The sequence below is a fragment of the Diabrotica virgifera genome, chromosome 9 (assembly GCF_917563875.1).
Source record: "Diabrotica virgifera virgifera chromosome 9, PGI_DIABVI_V3a".
Classification (NCBI taxonomy): Eukaryota; Metazoa; Arthropoda; class Insecta; order Coleoptera; family Chrysomelidae; genus Diabrotica; species Diabrotica virgifera.
Window position 1 is genome coordinate 68,571,611 of NC_065451.1, and position 21,300 is coordinate 68,592,910.

At 33.4% G+C, this 21,300-nt stretch overlaps 1 protein-coding gene across 2 annotated transcripts in view; it reads right to left on the reverse strand.

Annotated features, from left to right (window-relative positions):
* Window positions 1–21,300, reverse strand: part of LOC114339275 (poly(A) polymerase type 3) — a 131,848-nt gene that overhangs the window by 41,659 nt on the left and 68,889 nt on the right. For both annotated transcript variants that reach the window (XM_050661711.1, XM_050661709.1), the window contains exon 6: window positions 2,304–2,532. In XM_050661711.1, coding sequence (XP_050517668.1) covers window positions 2,304–2,532 — 229 coding nt within the window. The remainder of the gene's footprint in view (window positions 1–2,303; window positions 2,533–21,300) is intronic.

Below are 21,300 nucleotides of genomic sequence, written 5' to 3' on the forward strand. Positions count from 1 at the left end.
AGGATACTGGATATGGATATGAGACTCAAGTGTATAGAAAACCAACACACACCAACAGATAGCTCAATTACAAATCAAATCACAACATCAACGTTAAAAGGGGAATCATTAAATCTTTATATGATAGAGCCAAAATTACCTGTTCTAACGAAAATTCATTGTTAGAAGAAAAACAATTGTTAACATCTGCTTTATTAAAAAATGATTATCCTTTATCGTCCATAAATAAGGAATTGTCAAGACTGGATAGAATAGAACAGAACAACGTAGAACGGGATCCTATAACATCCACAAGAAATAATACGAGGAAAATATCAATACCATATATAAATGGACTATCCGAGAAACTTAAAACAATAGGAAATAAATTCAACATTTCAACAACATTCAAAACAACAAACACATTCAGGTCTATTCCATCTAAAACTAAACCTAACAATGAACAAGAAAGGACAAAGAATTGTATTTATAAAATACCTTGTGAATGCGAACAATTTTATTTAGGTGAAACATCAAGACCATTAAACGTTAGAATAAGTGAACATCAGTCTTATATTAAAAATAGAGAATTTGATAGATCTCAAATATGTCAACACGCATGGGATAGATAATGGGATAGATAATGAACATAGAGTTCAGTGGAGAGATTCAAGTATAGTCCTGAAAGAAACAGATAGTAAAAAGAGAAAAATCGAAGAAGCGGCTCCAATTATGCTAAATGAAAATAATTGTGTTGCAAATTCCTCGGTAGAATGCAGTAGGATGTGGTTACCAAATACTAAAAGAAGTGAATAGAAAGAAAATACCACCATTAGTAAGTCAGTAACATATCGAGTTAGTACATATTTTATATTTTAGTATTATGTATATGATATCTATGTATTATTAATATTATTTATAATTTAAAATAGCATATACATATTAAAGTCGGAATTTGGTATTAGATTTGAGAGTAAACTAAATGTAAGCACAAATACTTACGATGTCGGGATAGTATCACGAGGTTTTTCCTGGTTTTCCCTCATGATTTACTATGGAGTCTCTAACGCGAGAATTTTACTGCTACCGTTGCATTTGGTTGTCTTTTTAAAGACAGATCACATGCTATGATTTTTTGTGGCAGATATTCTTGAGTTGGGTTGATGTCATGTAATCAAATGAACTGTCTTTTAGTAAAGTCGTCCCAGGAACGCAACTCATCAATATTGGCAATATTATTTTAAAGTCTTCTACTTTAAAATGTATAATACATGTCTGAATTGCCGATATAAATGAGTCAGATTAAATAAATTATTAGAATAATTTTTTACTAAGCAACAATATTTTTGTTTAATTTAGTATTATTTTGTATTTTGACGCCACCCGACTTGGGCGTCGAAATGTTAATAAAATCATTTTTTTGGTAAAATTGTGGCTTACTTCCCATTGAAAATAGTTGATTATAAAAATGCCACAAGGAAATAGCTTCAGAACAACAATAAGACATTGTGAAATAAAAAGAGATAAAACTGCTAGAGGTGGAAATTATCGATATAAAAGTATAAATTAACATTACATTACATATTTTCCCATTTTTAGACGTTTGTGACAGGAGTATTTTTTAAAATTCTCCTGTCACAGTGACAGTTGTCATACTCCTCCGATACGGCTGAAGGTGGGAAACTATGTAATGTAATGTTAATTTATACGTTTATATCGATAATTTCCACATCTACTAGTTTCATCTCTTTTTACTTCATAATGTATTATGTTTTCCATCTTTTGCGTTATTTTGCCGGTTATTAGCGCGCTCATCACTAATACGTCGCTAAAGAGTCCTAAAACAACTGTTATTTTTATATAAAAGAAGACTAAAAGTCTAAAAATTAAAGAAATAACGCAGAAAACACAAAAAAACGCCAATAAAACTTAGTTAACCTATGAAATGCCAATAGTGTCAAAATTTCATAAATGTCATTAGTGTCACAATTTCGTAAGAGTGGATTAAAATTGCCTGCGGTTCGACCAATTGTAAAACAAGCATTACAGCGCGGTAAATTTGAATTACTCCTAGTTTAAAAACAGACTATAGAACCATTAAAAACAATAGAACGAAAAAAGCATGTGGCGCAGATGAGATACATATCGAGATATTCAAATTAGTGAACGAAAAAAAAAAAAAACATCCCTATGTTAACGAGTCTGCTTCATAAAATCTGTAGTCCTAAAATTCTTCTTTTTTATTCTATTTGTAATTCTCTGAATTTAAAACTTTGTAAACTTTTTATTTTTTAGAAAAAAAACATAGAAAAACGGTATCTCACCTCATTCCATCCTTCAGCATCTTGATATTGATAGCATGGTTATTGACTTGTTCCGTAAATGTCTGAATGTCTCTTGTTAGATCGACGCTGATACCTTCAGTTTTGGCAAACTCAAGTCCTATGAACCACATGGAACATAATGTATGGGGTTCCATGGCGGATTCAAGCATGGCATAGCTCTCGGGATTTATGTGTGCTAGGGTTATGTATTGGTTTCTTTCCAGCTGACCTACAAATTTAAAACCAATAAATAAAAGTAATTCATGGATGACACTACCATGTACCAATAAAATCCTTTATAAAAGGTATATATTTAAAATCCCTAAAAAGGGCTACATCACAGAACTAGTTTTCGATTGGTTGACCAATCATCATCAGTGCTTACCTAAAATGAATATAACCTAATAAAATAATGCAAAGGTTTTAAAATTTTGACAACGGTTAAGAAAAGTTGTAGGTTATACTCACGTGATCTAACATGCTAACCACCAAAATATAATATTACAAAAATATGTGGGTAAAAACCCTTTAAAAGTAATCCGTCAAGTAAACATCGCGCATCGATGAAAAATGCAAACTTAAGCTCCTCCTCAGTCGTTTCCTCATTGCTGAGTGTCGTGATTCCCTATAATATGAGCAACTATCTCTTTCCATCGGCTTCTGTCCTGAGCTTCCCTCATGGATTCAGAGAATGTTTTTCCACTGGCTTTCTGTACTTGATCCGTCCATCGAGTAGGTGAGCGACCTCTACTTCTGCGCCCTTCAACGTTTCCCGAAATTATAAGTCTCTCAAGATTATCGTCACTTCTTGCAATATGGCCGAAAAATTTTAAGACGGTGGAGAGGCAAATAGAGGAAAGTGGAGTCTGAATATTAAGCTCTTGGAGGATTGAGTGATTTGTTCTGTGTTCCGTCCATGAGATCCGAAGCATTCTTCTCCAACACCACATTTCAAAGGCGTCAATCCTTTTTCTGTCGTCCGATTTCATTGCCCATGTTTCGGATCCGTAATTAAATATGGGAACAAATTAAGGCACGTACTAATCTTATTTTGGTGTTCTTCGACAAGGAGCGAAATTTCCAGATTTTCGATAATAGACTCATAGTGTTTTTGGCCATGCCTGTTCTCCTACGTATTTCTGTTTCACAAGATCCTGTATTACTGATTTAGAATCCTAGATAATTGAACTCGTTAACCACTTCAAACTGATCTAAGAATCCTGTTGTCTGAAGTGAATTTGAATAATCTATCATAATTTTTGTTTTTTGTTTATTGATTTTGAGACCACATCTATTGCTTTCGGCTTCCACTAGCTGCAGCAGGCTGGATATTTCTTCTTCGGATGCAGTTATTAATGTTGTATCATCTGCATATCTGAGATTTGAGATCTTCTTTCCTGCGATAGAAATACCGCCATTCCATTTGTCGAGTGCTTTTCTCATTATATATTCCCCATATAAATTAAAAAGACTTGGAGATAGAGTACATCCTTGTCGGACTCCTCTACCTATTTTAAAAGGATCTGACTTATGGTTTTCAATTCTTATTTTGGTTTCACTGTTCTCATATAGGCTTTTCATCAGAGGTGGCAGATGATCAGGAACCCCCATCTCATGTAGAACTTTCCACAAAACTGTCCAGTCCACACAGTCAAATGCCTTCTGATAATCCAGAAAGCAGACGATCATCGGAATTTTGAATTCTCGTGTTTTCTCAATGAGTTGTCGCATATGAAGAATTTGCTCCCTTGTGCCTTTACCCTTCACGAAGCCTGCCTGTTCTTGTGGTATTTGTCTATCCAGGTATGCCTGCATGCGACACTTGATGATTCTCAACAGAATTTTACTTGGGTGTGAAATTAGTGAGACGGTTCGGTAGTTACTACATTTTGTGGTTACGCCTTTTTTATGAATGGGAGTAAATAGTGCGGTACAACAATCACTGGGCCGTTTGCCGATTCTCCATACATGTGATGTCATCGCAATCAGGTGATTTATTTCTTTTAAGGTGTTTTATGGCTTCATCGACTTCAGACCTTAGAATATTTGGTTCTAGGGTTGTTGTTGAGACTTGCAGTGCTGTTATATGATTAATGTTAGAGGTTTCAGCTTTATAGAGTTCTGTGCAGTATTTCTTCCAAGTCTCCAGAACCGCATCCATATCGCTTACCATATTACCTGTCTTATCCTCTATAGCGTAATTTCTGGGTTTGATAGTAACTTTACTTTCTGAAAGAGATCTCTTGTTTCATTTCGATGTAAGTGGATTTCTACTTCGTGGCAAATGTTAGACACATATTTGTCTTTATCTTTCCGGCAATTTCTTTGGATTTCTCTTGATAAGCTTCGATATTCGTTTAAATCAAAACTTCCAACTTTAAGTTGCCTTCTTTGTTCTATAATTTTCCATGTTTGGTCACTGATCCATGGTTTACGACTGTTGTTTTTTATGGGTTGGCGACTTTGCTTAGCTGTATCTAATATATCTCTTTTAAAACCTCCCCAGAAAGTCTCGATATCATCTATGGGGGTTAGTACTTGTCCCAGTTAACACTGGGTTTATTCTTTCTTTGAAAGTTAAAAGTTCAGTCTCTGTAAACACGGAAGTTCTAGGAGTGGGCTTGTGCTTGTTTCTAAAACGTATTCGGAATACAGCTACAAGGAGTTGGTGGTCGCTTCCACAATCTGCACCTGGATAAGTTTTTGCGTTAGTAACTGAGAACTTCCACCTTGAATTGATCATTATGAAATCTATCTGATTTCTTGTTCTTTCGCCCGGGGATTTCCAAGATGTTGGAAGTAGGTATTCATTACAGACAATTTTATTTGGCCACAGAACTCTATTAATCTATCGCCTCGTTCATTTCGTTCCCCAAGACCAAAAGGACCCAAGGTGAATCTCATATGATGATCAAGCAGAGTTCTACCAGTTTTGGCATTGAAGTCGCCTATTATCATTACAATGTTTTTTTTTATATTTTCGAGTGTTGTCTCCAAAGTTGTGTAAAAATTTTTCACAGTTATGTCGTCTGCTGTTGATGTAGGGGCATATACTTGTATAATGTGTAAGACACAAGTTGAGCCTAGAATCCTAAGGTGAATGATACTATCATTAATTGTATCGTATCCACAAACAGAGTTTTGGAGTTTTGAGGAAACTATTATTGCGACACCATTTTTGCTTTCATTTTCATTACCCGAGAAATATACGATGTTTCCGGAAATGCTACGAAAGTGACCTGTCCCCTTCCAGTGGGTTTCACTTATACCAAGAATCAAAACGCCACGATCTTTCATTTCTTTCTCGACTATATGTAGTTTTCCAGGATGCTGTACTAAACCTTGTATGATCCAGGTTCCTATTTCGTGGGTTTTTCGGAAAAACATCTTGTTATAATTGGATGTTCCAGTAGCATATTTCGCACTTGCGACCTGGTCCCCTATCGCATTGTGCCCGGTAGCACATTTCACATCTCCCACCCCGGACGTGGGATAACGCCGATTGTCAATCGGATCGCCTGACTGCACACATCTATTCCATCTATCACTCATATACACAGGGAATTCTCTTAGGAAGGAATAGTGCAGTGGTTTCGTCTTGCCTTCTGCACCGCAGTATCAACAGCCGGTTAAATCAAACTTAAGCATGGATGTTTAAAATATTCAGTAGTAATTGCACAAGAGCTCTAAAATTCTATATTAATTTTAGAGATCGAGTGCAATTTGTTCCGATTATTTCATGAATAAAACTGTTAAAAACCAAAATTTTATTGTAATTTATTTATGTAAGTACAAATAGGGAACTTGCACAATTTTTTTTATTACATAATAATGTTCAGTTTTGTTTAAAAATGAGATTTCCAAAATTTCACGCTTCAAAAACTCGTAATAACTTAAAAATACGTATTTAAAGTATTCAGCGGTATAAAATAGTTCAAACGACCCGTGACGTCACATAGTTTTACATTAGTTATTATTATGGTTATATTTCACTGTGTCTAGGTACACGCTAACGTGTACGCAAATAAAAAAGTTAGGTATGTACAAGCGAATTAAACTTCATCAAGCCAGTGACGTTATTATTTAGCGTGCGCAGTGACTGTATATTTTGGTACATGCTATTTTGATATGTTTAGCGTGTGTTTGATAGAAAAATATTTGTTAAAGGAAGGGAAGCAGAACTATTCAGATGTTTCAAACTTAATTGTAATAAATCAATGTATATATTAAAGTATATATTTAGGTTAGCAAAATAAATACAGTGAAACTTGGATAATTCGAATCTCAGGGGACCGTTAAAAAAATTCGAATTATCCAAAAATTCGAATTAAAAAATAAATCTACAAAAACAAGGATTACCTACAAAAACCTGCAAATGATAAACATCAGGAGTTGATCATCAAAAAAACAGTATGTAGTTGATCATTTTTATCGCTTCCAGATGTTTTTGTTCCTATTCTTGCCAGAGTTTTGTCATCCTAAAAAAATGGGCTAACAAAATTCGGCCAAAAATACCAATTAAAACATTTACAAGCTATAAAAAAGACCGACTTTATTTTTTCCAAAGAGATCCGAAATTTTTAACTGCTTTTTAGAATTTATCTTCTCAGTAATGACAAGATATGATCTTCTCAGTAATGACAAGATTCTAAGATATTCAGAAAAGATAGCAGAAAAGTTCGAATCATCCAAAATATAATTCGAATTATTCACGACTTTTTACCATTAATTATATAGGAAATGCTAGGGACCAGAATAAAAATTCGAATTATGGATGTTCGAACTAAGCAGGTTCCACTGTATATGTATTTAGTTGACATAACACGTAAAAAATATTGTTACAATAATTTTTATACGTAAGTTAATTATTATAATCAACTATTCTAAATGGGAAATAAGCCACAATTTAAGTAAAAAAATGATTTTATTAACGTTTCGACGTCCAAATCGGATGTCATTGTCAAAATACAAAAATTTGTCAGATTAAATAAATTATTAGAAAAATGTTTTACTAAGCAACACCATTTTTGGTTAATTTAATAATATTTTGTATTTTGACAATGACGTCCGATTTAGACGTCGAAACGTTAATAGAATCATTTTTTGGTTAAATTGTGGCTTAGTTCCCATTTAAAATAGTTGATTACAAAAATGCCACAAGGATAATAGCTTCAGAACAAGTTAATTATTATTGTGAAAGCTTTAGGTCTTCTTTTTATTTTAATCTTTTACGGTAATACATACTATTTCATTTATAACTAAAAAAAATATATATTATTTTATAGTCTCTTATCTTTTTCGTACTGTTTTAAAATGTTCTTAAACTCATTAAGAGGAAACAGTAGCGATCAACAGGTAGCGAAAACGCGTTCCAAGATTGCGGCTGTAATTTTGAATATTTTTTCGAGATATTTGGCACACGTATTCGTAATATAATAAAGAATGGCGGTACAGAGCCCAATTTGAAAAATATATTAATGTGTGGAAATTACTCTGTAATTAAATACAATATTAAAAAAACGAGCCTGTACCGCCATTAAGAAGAACAAAAAAATACACTTTCTTCAAATAAACTTTTTTATCCGATGCCTAGATTTTGTGTCATTTTGGAACTACTAATTAAATAAAAAAATTTAGTAGTTCCAAAATGACACAAAATCTAGGCATCGGATAAAAAAGTTTATTTGAAGAAAGTGTATTTTTTTGTTCTTCTTAATGGCGGTACAGGCTCGTTTTTTTAATATTGTATTTAATTACAGAGTAATTTCCACATATTAATAAATTTTTCAAATTGGGCTCTGTACCGCCATTCTTTATTATATTACGAATACGTGTGCCAAATATCTCGAAAAAATATTCAAAATTACAGCCGCAATCTTGGAACGCATTTTGGCTACCTGTTGATCGCTACTGTATCACCTTAAAAGAACTAAATAATTGTCCACACTCCGTAGTTAATTTAAAAACAAACACTAAACAAATAAAAAATAAGAAATCACTGACACTCTAACTTTTTTATTTGCGTACACGGTAACGTATACCTAGACACAATCTTATATTTAGGTATATTCTTCTTCTCCTTCTTTAGTTTATTGGCCTCCACCTACTTGGGTATTTGGGCAAGCTCATCGTCGTGGAATAAGTCAAAAATATTTATATTCTAATGACATTTATCGTATGTCATTGTAATAATATATACCAGTTTGTTAAAATTGTAGTTTTATACTGTTTTTGAAGGAAAGGAACGAAGGTTTACTATTGAAAATAAAACCATTTTGTAAAAGTACGAATTTTTCTATGAATAGTTCAAACGATCAAAAACACTTGTAACGTCACATAAATGTATTTTCTACTGACGTTTATAACGTCTAATTTAAAATTCTGTTTACTTTATTGGAAAAATGTAAATGTAAAACCAAGTGACGTCACGATGCGTTTTGGACCACCTGTTTTAATTTGAATTTTTAATCGTCTTTAGGGGCCAAACGAAAGACAAACAAAACTTTTTTATCTTTGATACATGTTTTAAATTATGTTGTGTTGTGATTTATAACATTTTTTCCGAATTTAAAAATTTATGCAAGTTCCCTATTAGTACAATTAAACACACAGTTGTTATAAATATTTTACGGTTGAAAGTCACCACTTTTATAATTTTTAAAACATTAATTGTCATTAATGTCACTGAATGTATTTTTTCATAGCAACGAAGGGCATCTGACGTAATATACTTGACGACGGGAAATTATCAAAAATTATCAATTTAATTTAGATTTCTGTAGCTTTCTATTGGTCAGAATCTCCTATGAATGAAATAATCCATGTAATACGCTCTAGTACGTTCTTTAACGGTAAAATATTGCAAAACCTCTAAATTTTATATAACCACTTGGATTGACATGAAATTTGGCATATAATAAGTCAAAGAAAAAAAGTGATATTGTGCCTTGTGTGCTTTTGCCCTGGGGGTGAGTTTCACCCCTTCTCGGGGGTGAAAAGATATATGTCCAAAATAAGTTCGGCATTCGATAAACTGACTAATTCTAAGCAACTTTTTAGGTCTAGATCCCGCGTATGAAAAAAAAGTTGATTAATAGTAAGCTGAAAATTTGTTAATGGCTTAAGGGTGTCTAGTCGGACAAACTTTGATATATGGGAACACTGGAACAGGGGAAGTTTAACTGTGGAACAGGTTAAAAATTTGGAACGGTCAAACCGCGAAAACGTCACATGTATTTTGTCCGACAGAACTTCAAATTGACTTGTTTCCCTTTCATTAAACTCTCATGCAAAAATCAGACTGCTATTTTTCACCTGTCATAATTCCTGTCACTTGACATATTCTACGTGTTCCACTCATTATAATTCCCATTTGGTGATCAAAAGCAGCCTGATTTTTGCATGAGAGTTTAATGAAAGGGTAACAAATCAATTGGAAGTTCTGTCGGACAAAATACATGTGACGTTTTCGTGGTCTGACCGTTCCAAATTTTTAACCTGTTCCACAATTAAAACTTCCCCTGTTCCAGTTGTTCCTATATATCAAAGTTTGTCCGTCTAGACACCCTTAACTATTAACAAATTTTCAGCTTGCTATTAATCAACTTTTTTTTCATACGCGGGATCTAGACCTATTTGTTCTATAGAGTTTTTTCACCAAGTCAATACTTTTCGAGTTATTTGCGAGTGAACTTGTTCATTTTTAAACAAAATAACCACGTTTTTAGACGGTTTTTCGCACATAACTCAAAAAGTAAGTATTTTGCCGAAAAAAATATTCTTAATAAAAATATAGTTTATAAAAAAATGGTGCATTTACTAAGTCTGTAGACACAGTACAAGCAAACTTGTAGCTAATGAAAAGTAGGTTCTTATTCGTCAAATTCCAAATCGAATATGTCATCGAGAAATAACCAAAAAACGGAACACTTTTCGGGGAACACTCATTGTTTGTTTATACGAAGCTGAAGAAAAAGGTTGATGGGTGGTCGTAAATCACTTCGCACTTGTTAATATTTTTGAATTTAAACGTATATTGAGTAAACTAGATATATAACAGTATTAAAAAATAAAAGGTTAATATGTGTGTTGCTTCTCTGAATGTTTTGACTCGAATGGGGTTCTGGAATCTGCCTTTGGTGAACTTCAATCCCCTCTGCTTGAGAGCGTGGGGTAGTAAAAAATGAACCATATATGTATTAATATTAGCCGCATTGGCGTACTGGTTCGTATTGTCAGATATCAGTATAAATGTGCGTAAACATAAGTCCCCCCTTGAAACCATCGGGTTTCAATTGGTTACTTACAGTAAAGTCACCAAAAACAGTCAGATCCTTTACATTCTTTGTACTAGTAATAAAGCATGTAAATGTAAGTAAAATAGTAATAAAGTAGGATATATACAAAAACGAAAGTAAAATAGCAAATTAAAGGTATTTAAAATAAAGTAAATTTAAATTGTTCAAAGTAAAGTAAAATCAAAATTGTTCGACGAACAGTAAAATTAAAATTGTTCAAATAATTGCTCACTACGCTTCACTGTCCGAGCTAAATAGTAACAAAACGTAGAGTCAGTAAAGTTAAAATTGTGCAAAATAAAATAAAAAAATTAAGATTGTTTAAAATAAATGTCTCACTGCGATTCACCTTGAGACGGTAACACGCACAGCTTCACCACAGGTCTCTTGAAGATGCTGGATGCGGTCTTCACCGTCACGGAGCGGATAACGCCGTCCTTACCGGGATGAGTTTCGAGGATGCGTCCGAGCTTCCATCTCAAAGGTGGTAGACCATCTTCTTTGATCAGAACCAATGTTCCGATATGTAAGTGTTGTTGACAGTTCTGCTTCCACTTTACTCGTTGTTGCAAAGTGGAAATGTACTCCTTGGACCACCTGGTCCAAAAATGTAGGTGTAGTAGATTGTATGTGTGCATAACGAGAAAGTCTATTTTCCTTGATGTTGTAGCTAATTAGGTGAGGGATTAACATAAGGGTGTCTCCAATAAGGAAATGTGTAGGTATCAAGGCAGTAGGATCACTATGATCGGAGGAAAGAGGACAAATGGACCTTGAATTTAAACGTGTTTCCACCTGACACAGAAAAGCGGTAAAATATTTGTGATTTTAGACATCAAGGGTGTTAGAATTTAAGAAGTTTTTTTATCTCGTTATTTGCTCCAACAAATGTGCTTCCATTGTCTGAATATATTGTTGTGCATTTACCTCGTCTAGACATAAACCGACGTAGGTAAGGCTGCTAAGAAACAATCAGTCGTTAAGTCGCTTACAACTTCCAAATGGATGGCCTTAGTTGCAAAGCAAACGAATAATAAAATATATGCTTTGGTAGTTTTGAAGTTTCTTCCCGTCCTGTCACGATAAAGGAAATGTTCCAGCATAGTCAATGCCGGATGTAGAAAATACCCAGAAGAAGTTAAGCGTGAAAATTGATTTCCATGAGAGGAGATTTGTCTCTTAGATTCAATTGATAAGTGAGGATAAGTATTATATCCAAGCAAGTACAATTGTTGTAGAGTCGTACCCATTGTACGTGTTCTCTAAATTGAGTCTAATTGTAAATTGTAAAGTGTAAGTTGTAAAGCGTAAATTGTAAAGTGTAAATTGTAAAGTAGTAAAGGAAGTAATGAAGTAGTAAAAGTATTACAGAAAGTAAAAGTAATACAGAGTACTATATACACTCTAAGTAGTAGTATTAAAGAAAAAGAACACCGGATAGTTGAAGTTCGTATACGGTGACGCTCTTAATTGAAGCTACCTTTATTTAGGAGCAAAATAATAAGATTAATTTTCTCAAGTTGTGTCAGTATATCGTAGGCCAAACGCATACTCCAATGCATCACAAAATCTATGCAGTTGAATGGAGATATGATTTTGGTAAAGAAAGGTGTGTGTATTTTAAGATCGTTAAGTATGGACAACAACTGTGAGCTGTAGTTTGACCACAAACTGTGTAGGTCATGGGGCAAAGACTCATCCCATGAAATCTTTAATCTCCAAAGTTTTTGAAGTATAATTTTAGAAGTAGTGGTAAAAATAGTAAATAATAATAGTAATATTAATAGTAGTAAGTTGAGAAATTGTTTTGTAAAGTCCACCCAAGAGGAAAAGCGGTGTAAGTTAATATGTTGTTTGGTAGAGTCCCCCCAAGAGGAAAGGGGATGTTTGTAAGAAATTGATAAAGTAAATATACCGTCATTGTTTTGTGAAGTCGTCTCCTTGAAATAAGTTTCACAGAATTTGCCGTAGTGTGTATGTGTTTCGTTGAAGTCAGTTTCAGTCGAAACGTAGCAATTCTGTGCATCATTAGAAGACTTAGTAGCAGAAATAGGGCCTGAAATAATCCAACCCAGTTTAGTTTTGTGTAACATGGGACCATAGTTGGTTCCCAATTTAATTTGACCAATGCACAGTAAGTCCCAAAACGTGTCCGCACCAATAAGTAGGTCAATATTGGCGGGTTTGTAAAAAAGTTTGTCTGCAAGAGTAATATGATTTGGGATATTCAGAGTGGCAGGGTCACATGAAAATTGTGGCGTGCATCCTGTGATGTTAGGCAGTATTAAGCAAGTCAGTTTCTTGTTAAAATCATTTATTGTCGATTTCATTTCAACAGACACACAATAGTTAATGTTTTTGTGCATTTGAGCGATACCAAATATAGATGTGTTAGTCTTTGTTTTAGGCAATTGTAAAATGTTGTGTAAACGTTGACTAATAAAGTTAGATTGGCTAGCGCTGTCAAGTAAAACTCTACAATCGTGTAGATTGCCATTTTTATCAGCTACTTTAACCATGGCAGTAGAGAGTAAAATTTGTGATTTGGCAGGTGAATGACATGTTAAAGAAGAATAGTTAGAAGAAGTCTCGTTGGCCTGTGGAATGTCAATAGGAATGTCAGCCTCTACAGAAGTTTGTTGAACTGGCTGCTTTGGAAAATGCAACAGAGTGTTGTGGACCTTACCACATTTCTTGCAACCGGAAGAGCGACATTGTTTTGTCGAATGATTGTTGTTTAAACAATTAATGCACAATCGTAAACCTTTAGCTTTGTTTAAACGTTCAGAAGGTGTTAAGTTTAGAAATGATTCACAATGATAAATGTTATGGTCATTGTTACAAAAAACGCATTGTTTTGTTGTGTTAGTAAGAAAGGTCTTTGTTTTTTCCCTTTGTTTAAAGTTACTATTAGATTTATTACTTGACTGTTTGGTTTCGGTTTCCAACGTTTGTAGCATTCGACATTTATCTTTTAAGAATTCAGTCAACTGAGAGAGTGTGCGAATTTCGCTAGCATTAATTTTGTTCTCCCAAGAGCGTCTGGTAGCGTTATCGAATTTGCTGGTCAATAAGTATATTAAAATATCGTCCCAGTGTTTGGTGGGACGTTCCAAAACTTCCAAAGCATTTAAATGTTTTGTAACCCGTTTAGAAGTTGCCTAAGTCCAGTGTGTGACTCTTGTTGTAATGCCGGTAGGTCAAATAACGATTTGATGTGAAAATTTATTAGAAGTTGCTTGTTTTCAAACCGTTCTTTAATAAGCGACCATGCTACTTCATAATTTGCATCACATATTTGCAACGAGCTGATTGTTTCTGCAGCCTCCCCTTTCAAGGAGAGCTGTAGGTAATGGAATTTTTGGACATTTGCTAGAGCATCGTTTTCATGTATTATGGACGAAAAACTGTCACGGAAAAACATCCAGGTTTCCAGGCTCCCGTCATACGAAGGCAAATTCAGGATAGGCAGCTTTACCGAATTTAGAAGGTTGCCCGCCCGAGAACCTGATGTGCTAGCACTGTCTTGATAGTCGACAGGGTTATCAGGAGCTTTAGTGTTTAAAAAGTGTGTTACCTCGGCCATTAGCGCATGAAACATGTTCTCAAAACTACATCGTTCTGGCTCATGAACAGTTCTATAATTCTCATCACACTTACTGTCCAAATTTTCGATGATTTGTTGAGCTTCTTCAAATTGGTCAATCAATTTTTCAGCCCTTACAAGTCTAGCATTTAACTCCATTAAATCAGGCTGATCTTGTGTTTTAATGGTGTTAAAGTATGCGCTAAATCTCGTAAGGTGATTTTTGATAGTTGTTCGTTTGTTCTGTTCTGTTTGTAAACGCTCTGTTTCCTTTTTGTTTTGTTTTGACATTGTGATAAATATTCAAATAAGAAGATAAATGTAAAAGGAAATGTAAAATGCAAAAATACCTACTATAATATTTGTTAAAGAAGAAGAAAGGTGTAAAATAAAATGTAAAATAAATTATAGTATGTACCTAATGTAGATAATGTCAAAAAATGTAAAAATTGTAAAATGCAACAATTATAAAATGTAAAAATACCTACTACCTATAATAATTGATAAAAGAAGAAGAAGCGTCTAAAGAAAAATATAAATGTAATTAAATGTATTATTGTGTAATGATTCGAGCCCAACGTATTTGTAAAATAAATGTTTAAATAACCCTTAAAAAATGTCTGTAAAGTTTGTGAAATAAATGTTTAAATAACCCTTAAAAATGTTCAAAATTCGAAACTATAAATATTTAAAATGTCAAAGATAAAAATGACACCCCGTCTATGACATAAAAAAGATAAAAATGCAGTTTGCCCGTGAAGCAATTAAATCTTTTAACATAAACTCAAAAATGTCTTATCGTAAATAAAATACCACGTTTCTGTTATCAGATTTCAGTACTTATAAATCAAGATATTTTAAGGGTAGGTATATGAAAATGTGAACACTGACCTTTTTTAAACTGGGCGTGTCTGTCTGCCTGTCTGCGATCACTAGGACACTGGTAATTAATTATATATTTGCTCGAAGAACCAAAATGTTTGTTTATACGAAGCTGAAGAAAAAGGTTGATGGGTGGTCGTAAATCACTTCGCACTTGTTAATATTTTTGAATTTAAACGTATATTGAGTAAACTAGATATATAACAGTATTAAAAAATAAAAGGTTAATATGTGTGTTGCTTCTCTGAATGTTTTGACTCGAATGGGGTTCTGGAATCTGCCTTTGGTGAACTTCAATCCCCTCTGCTTGAGAGCGTGGGGTAGTAAAAAATGAACCATATATGTATTAATATTAGCCGCATTGGCGTACTGGTTCGTATTGTCAGATATCAGTATAAATGTGCGTAAACACTCATTTCAACTTTTTTAAAGTGTTTAAGAAAAGGTTTATTTTTGTTTAAAAAAAACTTCTAACCTTAAAAGAAAGTGAGTTATGCTCAAAATATTGTTGGTACATTTTATTTTTTGGTAAAAAGAATCCCGAAAAGCACCCCCTAATTAGCATATCAAATAAAATTAATCGTAACCGCTCCACAGGTTACTTTGCTTATTTATTCTTTATACGATCTGTAAGTCTCGGCGGTTCAAAGTGCTTATTTTTGAAAAGGCTGTAGTTAAAATGGCTTGAACGGGTCACTTATCCCGAGTGTATGCAAATTTTGAACAGCCATAGCATAACCGATTTTTGTCTAACAGGAAAACAAAAAGTCCAAAATATTCAGAAAAGCAAAACGTACATTTTATTACTTCTTGAGATTTTTGGTATTACTAATAATTTTTAAGTTATTTTAAAAAAGAGCATTTTTTCAAAATTAAAAATTTTTATTTTAAAACCATTTTTTTTCAAAATAAGCACGTTGAATCGATGAAACTTACAGACCATATAGACACAACATAAATAAAGCAACATGTGAAGCGGTAAGGATTAATTATATTTAAGTTTTTAATTAGGGGGTGATTTTCCGGATTTTTTATGACAAATCAAAACGGAGCAACTGTATTTTGAGCGTAACTTGCTCACATTTGTTGCTAGAATATTTTTTTTATAAAAATAGACATTAAGCTTTTTAAACTCTTTAAAACAGTTGTAATTAGTTTATTCCAAAAAGTGCTTAATTTTTTGGTTATTTTACGTTGAAATATATTTATTTGAAGTTTGGCGAATATGAACCTATTTTTCTTTAGCTATAACTCTGCTTCTACTAGGTCTGGAGACTTCATGTATACACCATTTCTTTCACTTTTTTACAAGCTATACTTTTGCTAACAATGGCTTTTTCGATAAAATACTTACTTTTTGAATTATTTGCGAAAAATTGTCTAAAAACGTGTTTGTTTTGCTGAAAAATGAACATATTCACTCGCAAATAACTCGAAAAGTATTGACTTAGTGAAAAAACTCTATAGAATAAAAGTTGCTTAGAATTAGTCATTTTATCGAATTTCGGGTTATTTTGAACGTATTTTTTTCACCCCCGAGAAGGGGTGAAACTCACCCCCAGGACAAAAGCACACATCGGCACAATATCACTTTTTTTCTTTGACATGTTGGCTATGCGTATGCCAAATTTCATGTCAATCTAAATGGGTCTTTAAAATTTACAGCAAAAACCGTCAAATAATGTACTAACAGTATGGTGGCAAGTGACGATGAAATGGATGGGGACCATTGACATATTAAGCCTAGACTCGGCATACTCACCAAAAAAGCGTAACGCGGAAACAGCATGGAAACAGTCGATCGGTGGTCTATCTATCTCTTTTAACCAAGCGATCCCGCGCATGTGACTGACAAAGATGGCTAGACCACTCATCCTATGTTGACGTTACACCCCGATGCATTGAGTGGCATATCCCTAGCCAAGTCTATTCTTGACATGTCTCTGATGGGGACTCCTGAACGATGACACGACAGAAGTGACAGTTCCACGGGAAGTTGAAAATTTAACGTGTCATATTTGAAGACTATGGTGTACAGCTTGTTAATTATAACAGCTTATAAAATTATCGTTATATTGACCCTTTTGTTACAGAAATGAGGAAAATGTTTATCCCCCATATAATCTGATGAACTTACTAGCTTTGAACAAACCGTCAATCTTTAGGATTCTTCTAGATTATGTTAAGTCGTGTAAATTGAAACTTTAGATTAAGTCTAGCTTTGCTACCTTTGCCTTATCTCCCTGGTAATAATACCCCGTATCCCTACTTAGTCTGTAGTTAGTCACCCTGAACGACCCCTGGGTGCGAAAAGTTTTTTTTGAAGTTATACTTCTTTAATTAATTGGAAAAGACTGCAAGACTTGTACACACTTCTGAATAGGTCAAAACGGCAAACAGGTGTATGTTTTCAAAAAACTTTTGATAGTGTGTAAAAAATATATTTTATATCAGCTAAGTACTTTCAACACAAACGCATACATAAAGTAACATGGACATCCCCCGATGGACAAACACACAATCAGATTGACCACATAACCATAGATAAGACATGGAGGCACTCACTCTTAGATGTTAGAGCAATGAGAGGGGCAGACATAGGGTCCGACCACATGTTGATTAGAGCCAAAATCAAACTCAAACTAGCCAGAAGCAAGAAAACGCCAATGGAACAACGAGAAAGATATAACGTTCAGTGGCTCAAAGACGGAAATGAAAGTACTGAAGAATATAAGACCAAGTTAAGAGAATTATATAATAAAACTTACAACACAGAAAATGCCACGATAGAAGAGCTGTGGGATAAATGCAAGTATGTATATACACAAGCAGCAAAAGAAACGATAGGAATACAAAAAATAAGTAATAAACCATGGCTATCGAGAAGCACGTGGGAAAAAATAAACGAAAGAAAACTACTTAAATGTAAAATGCTACAAAATGATCTAAGAGATAGGGAACAAATGAAGAGAGAATATAGAGAGAAAGATAAAGAAGTTAAAAAAAGTGCGAGAAACGACAAAAGACAATATAACGAAGAACTGTTAATAGAAGCAGAAACAGCAGCAAAAAACAACGACATGGGAACTCTATATAAAACGACGAAAAAACTAAGCTCGCGCGGAAAAATGAATGTTGAGCATATAAAAGACAAGAACGGGAAAATGTTGAAGAATGAAAAGGAAATAGTTGAGAGATGGATCGAACATTTTAGAGAAGTATATGCCAACAGAATAATAGAACACGAAATAGAAAATGAAGAAATAAAGGAAGAACTAAGCTGCACCGAATCGGAATTCACAAAAAAAGAAGTAAGTAAAGCAATACAACAGCTGAAAAGAGGGAAAGCAGCTGGAATAGATAACATTACCACAGAACTACTGAAAGCAGATAGAGAAACATCGGAAGAAATCCTGTATGTACTAATAAACAGAATATGGCAGGAGGAGAGAATACCTGATGATTGGAAAAAAGGTATAATTGTAAAGATACCCAAGAAGGGAGATCAAACGAATTGCAACAATTGGAGAGCAATAACACTACTTTCTACAGTGAGTAAAGTCATGACAAGGATGATACTAGAAAGAATGAAAGAAACTATAGACCAGTTGTTAAGACCAAACCAAGCGGGCTTCAGGAGTAATAAAGCATGCACAGATCATATTAACACATTAAGAAACATTGTAGAACAAACAATAGAATGGCAGAGCAAAATCTATATAAATTTCATTGACTTTAGACAAGCCTTTGACCGGATTAACAGAGAAAAAATGTGGGAAATACTAAAGAGATATGGAATTCCATTAAAATATATAAGAATTATCAAAATGTTCTATGAAAACTATACCGCACAAATCATGCACAATGGGAAACTCACAGAACCAATCAACATAGACAGTGGAGTCAGACAGGGGTGTATTCTATCTCCAACCATATTTTTGATCTTAATTGACTGGGTCATGAAGAAGGCAACGAAAAATAAAACAGGAATTAGATGGAATGCTTTCGGTCAGCTTGAAGATCTAGACTTTGCAGATGATATATGTCTGGTGTCCGAAAAAAGACAACATATGCAGAAAAAAACAGAAAAGGTGACAAAAGAAGCAAGAAAAATAGGACTAGAGATTAACACAAGAAAAACCAAACTTATGAAGATAAATACAGAAAGAGAAATGGGTATATTTATTGAAGGAGAAGAAGTAGAAAATGTACAGAAGTTTTGCTATCTGGGAAGCATAATTGACGCTAGCGGTGGAATAGAAGAGGAAATTAATGGAAGGATAACTAAAGCCCAAAATGCGTTCTATATGCTGAAGAAAACATGGGAGTCCAATAAATTAACAACCAAAACCAAAATCAGGATATTTAATACAAATGTAAAGAGCATTTTGCTATATGCAGCAGAAACTTGGAAAATAGAGAAAAAGATTATACAAAAGGTTCAAACATTTGTAAATAGATGCCTTAGACGAATATTGCAAATATATTGGCCAAATCGGATAAGTAACAAGGAACTTTGGAGAAAAACTAATCAAGAGCCGATAGCCAAAACGATAAACAGACGCAAATGGAAGTTTATTGGACACACATTAAGGAAAAATGAAGATGATATAACCAAACAAGCCCTGGATTACCAACCAACTGGAAAAAGAAAACAAGGCAGACCAATGACATCCTGGAAAAGAAATATTACCAGAGAGCTAGAAGACAATGGGTTAACATGGAAAGAAGTGAAAGCCCTGGCCAGAAACAGAGATGAATGGAGGGGGACTGTAGAGGCCCTATGTTCCAAATGGAATCAAGAGGAGTAAAGTAAAGTAAGTAAGTACTTTCAACACATAACGTGCCATCATCAGAGCTTCCTAAAAGGACATATTAAGATAAAAATTTTTTCATATAAAAAATGAGTGAAAAACTTACGTCCTCTTAAAATATCTTCATAGAAGAGCAATTGCTCAACAACACAACAAAAAACATGAATACTGGGCAAAAGCCACAGATATAGGGTAATAACCCTTTACAGTGAATAGAATCACATCTAAATTCTTTTAGATTTCTAAATTTCTTTAGGCACGAGGGTGAATTTTTACATTCCCTGGCGCATGCGCACACCGACAGTATGGTATTAGTCGCTATATAAGTTATGTAGCGCAAATAAGGTGTGCGTGAAAAGAATATATTATTAGTGTTTTTAGTAAATATATTTATTATAATTTTTATGTCTGTGGATTTGTCTTCCTCCTAATAAGTATTATTGAAAATGTTTATTTTCAATTACTGTATCTGGCACTTCTTTAGGCACACTTCTTAAAAGAGATGTAGCCGATAATAGCTTAATACTTTACTGTACGATAATATTCATAGTTCTATCACCATGTTTTCATATTTAAACTCAAATCTCTAGCCACGTGGGTTCGATTTTATATTCTCTTTATTAATATGCATGTACCTACTATTCATACATAATTTAACTAGTAATTATTACTAATAATTCCATTTAATCTATTCTTGCCACTTACTATGGTTTGTTTTTTAACCAAGAGGAGTGATTCAAATTTACCGCGCTATATTGCTTGTTTGTAATTGGTCCAACCGCAGGCAAGTTTACTCAACTGTTATAAAATTTTGACACTAATGACATTTATCAAATTTTGACACTAGTGACATTTCATAGGTTAATTAAGTTATATCGGCGATTTTTGTGTTTTCAGTGTTATTCCTTTAATTTTTAGATTGTTAGTCTGATTTTATATAAAAAGCAGTTGTTTTTGGAACTCTTTAGCGACATATTAATTTAATATAATATTTATGGATTACCGTTGAGGGCCGACTAGATCAACCAAAAAAGAAGATGTATTTGGTTATTATTCTAGTGACTTTCTTGGGTGTGAATCTGTGTTTTTAGTTTACTCCTCTTGGTTAAAAAATAAACTATAGTTGTTTTAATTCAAAGTAACACAACATAAAATTAACAAACATAAACTACAATTCATCGAGTGAGTCAATTTTTTTGTTCGCAAGTGCATTTGAAAATTTTATCTGATTAATGAGTTTGATTATTTTGTATAGTTAAGATATATTTGATATGATATTTAACTACTTTATTTGATATGATATCTATTTTCTTTATTTTGTTAGATTATTTTGTGGAAGATGTGATAATATTTGATATTTTTGAATATATGTTGATTTAGTAAATTTTACCATCTTTTGTTTAATATTTGTTTTTCTC